At 40.0% G+C, this 5951-nt stretch overlaps 1 protein-coding gene across 1 annotated transcript; it reads right to left on the reverse strand.

The window, feature by feature from the left end:
* On the reverse strand, positions 1-969 carry LOC132080048 (testis-specific serine/threonine-protein kinase 2-like). The gene has a single exon (XM_059483030.1). The coding sequence runs from the start codon at positions 967-969 to the stop codon at positions 1-3; it is 969 nt and encodes a 322-aa protein (XP_059339013.1).
* Positions 970-5951: the final 4982 nt, after the last annotated feature.

Below are 5951 nucleotides of genomic sequence, written 5' to 3' on the forward strand. Positions count from 1 at the left end.
TTAAAGGAAAGCATCCTTAAGAGAATCTGATTTCTTCCTCCACTCCTTACACTTACGCACAATGGGATTTTCCATCCTGGTTTTTTTGGGGCTTTTCTTGACATTGGCTTTGGGGTCGTTTGGGAATCGCGGGCTGCGCGTGGGTTTTGGGTTCTGCAGCCAGGGATGTCTCAAAACTTCATCTATGCACAGCCTCTGGGACACATCAGGGTGGAGCAAGTGGACGATGAGGTTCTTGCAGTCTGTAGAGAGATTTTTTGCCTTCGTGAAGGGAATCTTCTGTTGTTTCTGAACCTGGAGCATTTCCCTGACATTGGAACTGTCAAATGGCTGTGAAGCAAAAAGCATTGCATACAGGATAATGCCCAGGCTCCACATGTCCGAAATCCTGGGGTCACAAGGAATATGCTCAAGCAGCTCGGGGGCTGAGTACGCAAGAGACCCACAGAAGGTGCTGCTGAGAATGGTTTTTCCATTTCCATCTCGACACAGGGGTTTTGAAAAGCCAAAATCTGAGAGCTTGAAGTTAAGACCATCATCAAGAAGGATATTGTCACATTTCAGGTCCCTGTGGGCAAAGTCCAAGTCATGGCAATGCTGGATGGCAGAAGCCAGCTGCTGGAACTTGGAGCGAGCGGCGCTCTCTTCCATCGCCCCCTGGTTGCTCAGGTAGTTCAGGAGGCTGCCCTTCTCCCCCAGCTCCATCACAATGTACACTTTCCCTGAGGAAGTCTCAAAAATCTCATAGGTTTCAATGATTGCTGGGTGGTGCAGTTTCATCAAAGCCTCCATTTCCCTGGGGAGAAACTTTTCCAGGACATTCTGAGAAATTTTCTTCTTGTCAATGATCTTGATGGCCACTTTGCATTTCAGGCGGTGGCTGTAGGCAGCTTTCACTTTGCCATAGGAGCCTTCTCCAAGAGTAGCACCGAGGCTGTAGCCCTTCTTTTTAAGCACCACAGCATCCATCGTGGGAGAGCTGCAGGGACCTGCCCCAGCGGGAGCTGCTCTGCATCCTGTGCTGCTGGGCTGTGCTCCACGCCTGATGGTGCTGCAGGAGAACTCTGGGCCAGGTGTGTGGGCGGTTGCAGGGTGATCTCATGAACAGTCACCCTGGAAGGAGCTTTCTGTCATTTCATGGAACTGCTCTGTGACATCACGGAGGCAAAACCCTACATGGAGGCGCTGGCTGCTCTGTGCTGTCACTGATGGTCACTCCTGTGCACTGCGATCAGAAAAGGGAGATAATTTCTCCAAGATATGTTTCTCCTTTTAACATGGTCAAAGTAGGAGGACTGTTTTTGTATATTAGTTTTGTAATGTTGTTTTTCAGTTGTGCTGTTGCTGTACATCATTAATACAACATACTCTGCATTTTTTGTGGATTTTAGGAAAATAAGAAAAACTACCTGAGGACTGAGACTTTGAGGAGCAGTGCACAGTGTATCCAAACCCCTTTCTTTTATTTTCTCCAGTTGTATGATAGATCCTGGTTTGTTAATAAATCCTGTTTGTTGACTTTGATTACATTAACAGCAGGCCAACCTAAGTCTTCCAGGGAGTACTGGGAGTTCCACCAGTTCAGTGTTTTATGTCAGTATTGTTATGAGAGTTCTAGAAGTCTCCTTATTTCAGAAGAAAATAATTCTATGGAAATTCAAAATTTCCACTGCAAATAATTTCCCTCTGTATGCACATTACTTTCCTTGCTTTTAGCACTTAGTACTACTAAATTCCCCAAGAAATTGTAGAGAAAAGTTAATTTTTATTAGCCATGATGACATTGTGGGGTACATCCACATAACCAGATTAAAGAATTGAAAATCACAGAAAACTGCAATCACTTTCAATAATATTAATAATAATTTTGTAGTTCTGTTCTTTGATATTAGGTAAAATACTCTGAGTTGCTTTCAAACTGATGGCATTCTTTTAAACTGAAGATTTTATTCTAGACTCTCTAAGATTATTATAAATGTGAACAAACCAAAAAGTTCAACTGTAAGTCTGGAATGATAGTAGCTCCCAAGGGATTAAACCTGTGTTTTTTTCCATGTTAAATGATGCATGTTCTTATTGCATCAAGTCTTTTGTTTTGAGTTTAAGGAGGATTTGCAGTGAATATTTAGCACACACTGCTCTGCATGTTTTTGTTTTAGTCTTTATCAGGCACATGGAAGGGAAAATTTTTGGGTAAGGGGAAATGAGCGATTCCCTGCTGTTATTCCAGAGCAAATGTTCTTAAGGGCATGGACAATTTCAAAGTATAGGTCTTACTATTCAGCATCATGCCTTTGCTATCCTGAAAGTGCAGCCAATTTCTGAACTGTGAGGGCGAAGGCAATAACCACTGTGCTGACATTGGAAAGAACTAAGAGGAGGAAAAGTCTTTAAAATACATGCAAGAATGCATAAAGATTTATGGTGGACTATTACATGTGGTTGTTTCCAGGACATTAATTTAATTGGTTCTTTTCAGGTGTAAATAAAAATGTGGCCTTGTATTAAATGTTGAATAGCCTCATATCACCTACTCATGCTTAAAACCACTCCAGCTTATCTTCATGTCAGCCTGTTAATTCTTTAGGAAATCTGTTTTGCATCTAGACATTTTTATATTTGGTGCAAGGTACCCAAAATGTATCAGGCATGCTCTGCTTGTTGTTTTTGTGTCTTCTTATAGTCATTATTATGAAATTTATGTAAAGAGATACAGAAAAGTATTAGTTATGGTGGAATGGTTAAGCAGTGATTTCCACCAGGGCTGTGTGGCAGTAGTATCAGAACACTACTACAATCTTTTCTTCTCACAGTCATTTAAGGAAATGATCATGTTTTTCTGGGAATGCTCATATTTTTACTATTAATATAAATGAAGACAAAATTGAATGTCAAATCGAGTGTATCAACTTACGCATAATTTTTTGAGTAATAGACTGCTGGTGTTGTCACAGGTAATGGATCTGGAGACCAGTAGATATTTGTTCCCTGCTCTGTAAGATCAGTCATCATGTCACCATGGAACCAATAGATTAAGAAAAAGGATCTATATTCAGGAAAGCAGTGAATTCCTTTGATGTTAATGTGGGTAAACTTAATCAAAATCTAAGTGAGAAGTCAGATCTATTATCAGTGAAATACATTTTTGTCTCTGTTGGGGTTAATGTAAGATTTTCTTTAGCTAAAGCAGCTTATTGGTGTTTAATTAGAATTTTGAATAATACTTAGAATCATCAATAATAACAAATTTACCAAATTTATACAGTTGGTTTTTTTTCTGGTGCCCATCTGTGTCAGTTGTAATAGACTCAGGGCTTTAATGATGCAAATTAAATTTTCCAGTGAGAGAAATGCCAGTATAGGCCAAGAATTAATTCTGAATCCAGAGGGGGAAGAGCAAACTATTAATTCATTACATCTGGCAGAAGCAATTCAGTAGCTTCCTCTCTAGTTACTTTAGTTGTACTTGCTCTGAAAAAACAAAGGAAACCACCCCTTACTGTACACGTTGTGCACATGGAGTTGCTGGACTCATCTTCGCTCAGATGGACCTGGTTGTCTATTGCTTTCTTTATTTTTCTTGCTCTGCTGTCATCCCCTTTCACAAACCTCTAAGGTCAGGTGATGGAGAGAGCACTGAAATCCCCTTTGCATCACCGCAGCCCCAAGTGCACCAGCAGTGTCTCAAAAATCAGGTGCTTAACCCGGGATCAGGGATCAATACAACAGGAACTGTGGCACACTGATAGTGGGGAGAATAGCTGGAAGCTAGAAATATTTTAAGCCCTGGATGAGTATTTCCTTGCATGCTAAATCATCTAGCAAATGATTTTTCTTATAGTTGTACAGCATCATTTTATAAAAATTGGGTACCTGGAGTATATTTTCTTCCAGGAATAGAATTCATGATGGAAGGCAAGAGTCCAAACTGCTAGGACTCACCTCCACGCAACCTTAAGCCCCCTTTTTTTAAAAATGCTTCTATTTTCTTTTCCTTTTTTTTTCTGAATCAGAAAACTCTCTTTGAAGTTTATTGATTATGCTGATAATGCATTTTTAAATAATATTTGTGCTGATTTTAGCTGGGATAGAGTAAATTTTCTTCATAGTAGCTGGTATGGGCCTATGTTTTGGATGTCTGTTGATAATTCAGGGCTGTTTTTGTTATCACGAGCAGCACTAACACAGAGCCAAGGGCTTTCCTGCTCCTCACCCACCCCACCAGCAAGAGGCTCCCAAGGAGCTGGGAGGGGGCACAGCCAGGACAGCTGACCCCAGCTGAGCCAGGGATATCCCATAACATGGCACCAGCTCAGCATGGAAACCTGGGCAGGAGGAGGAAGGGGGGACGTTTGCAGTGATGGTGTTTGCCTTCCCCAGTCACTGGCACAGGTGATGGAGCCCTGCTGTGCTGGGCATGGCTGAGCCCCTGCCTGCCATGGGGAGTGGGCAATGAGGCCCTTGGTTTGCCTCACCTGTTAAACTGCCTTTATCCCAGCCCAGGAGTTTTTGCTACTTTTGTTCACTCCCCAACCAGAGTAAACCCACCAGAGTAAAGTGACTGAGAGCTGTGTGGAGCTCAGTTACTGTCTGGGGTTTAACCATGAGAGTGTTGAAAGCATTTTCCAGCCTTACCAGAATTAGGTATTGATTTTTTTAGTATTTATGGTTTCTTTTCACAGAGATTTCACAACACATTTGTCCTGGTTTTCTAATATGAAAGAATTATCACACAATAAATGTAATGGATTTTTTAGAGTATTGTCATGGGAAGTACTCTGCTGGCATCAAATTCTTTCTTGGCAATTTCCTGGAATATTTTTTAATGTCTGAAGGAAATTTAAAATATGATTTATTTGTAGAAAATGTCTCTGGAGATAAAATTTCAGATTGACTTTCAATTTCAACCTTGCACATGTGGGTTTTTGTTCCTAAAGTGCAAGATCTCATGTGCAAGACCTAATGCGGAATTGCAATTTGTGGTGTGACTTCTTCATGGCTTTCTGTTCTCCTCTGTGGCTCTGTGTTGTAGAAGAGCTGGAGTTGCTGATATTCATGTGGAAATGTTAACATCCTGCTGATGGCAGCTCTGCCAAAGCCATTCATCATATCTTGCCTAAATCTGTCAAGAATGGGGAAACTGACAAGCAAATTGCCAATCTTAGAGTGGGAATGGGTTTTTTTGGTGACGTAAAGTTGAGTCTTGGGTCAGAATTAGGGATGAGTTGAAATCCTTATATTTCATGTCCTTTTCCACTGTGCAGACGTGGATGTTGTGGATGTTTTTCTCTGGATTGACAAGAGTTTATATTCTAAGACCTACCAAAATAATTTTTCACAATAAAAGTTCAGTGCATTAAGATTTCAAAAACAAGCAAAAAGAAAAAAAAAAGAAAATTTTCAAGCAATTATTAAACCTATTTGTGTTTTAGTTTTGTAATTTATAATTGTATGAACATTAGAAAAGGCCTTTTTAAAATTTTCTTAATAATTTGCTTATGAATACAGTTCTTTGAATAAGTACATGCTGTGAATATCAAGTATGAAAATAGTCCAGGTTTCACAAGAACGTTGCATGAAAACAAAATGAGAACAGAATGTTTCTGGAAATAGTCACAGGTATTGACCACTACTTGGGGAACATTTCCTTCTAAGTATATGAAAGGGCATTTTTAGGCATTTAGATTGAAAATAAACAGTTTAATTAAAAATAAATCCCACGTGCTGGATGAAGTACATGGCTGTTTGGGTAGTAACGCTTTTAGGATTATATTCTATACAGAATTTTAGAAATCCCACCTTACCTGTCATGAAATCCTTTTGTGTCAGAGTCAACCTACATGAGGAGATAAACAGATGGTATAACTGAGAGCACACAAAATGCTAGCTTAGGTAAAATGCATGCTGCTGATAACCCACTAAGCCTTCCTGGGTATGCTAATCCTAATTTA

Source organism: Ammospiza nelsoni, chromosome 15, assembly GCF_027579445.1.
Source record: "Ammospiza nelsoni isolate bAmmNel1 chromosome 15, bAmmNel1.pri, whole genome shotgun sequence".
Taxonomy (NCBI): Eukaryota; Metazoa; Chordata; class Aves; order Passeriformes; family Passerellidae; genus Ammospiza; species Ammospiza nelsoni.

Excerpts from the sequence above, each read along its gene's own strand:
- LOC132080048 (XM_059483030.1), bottom strand. The coding sequence starts at position 969 with ATGGATGCTGTGGTGCTTAAAAAGAAGGGCTACAGCCTCGGTGCTACT.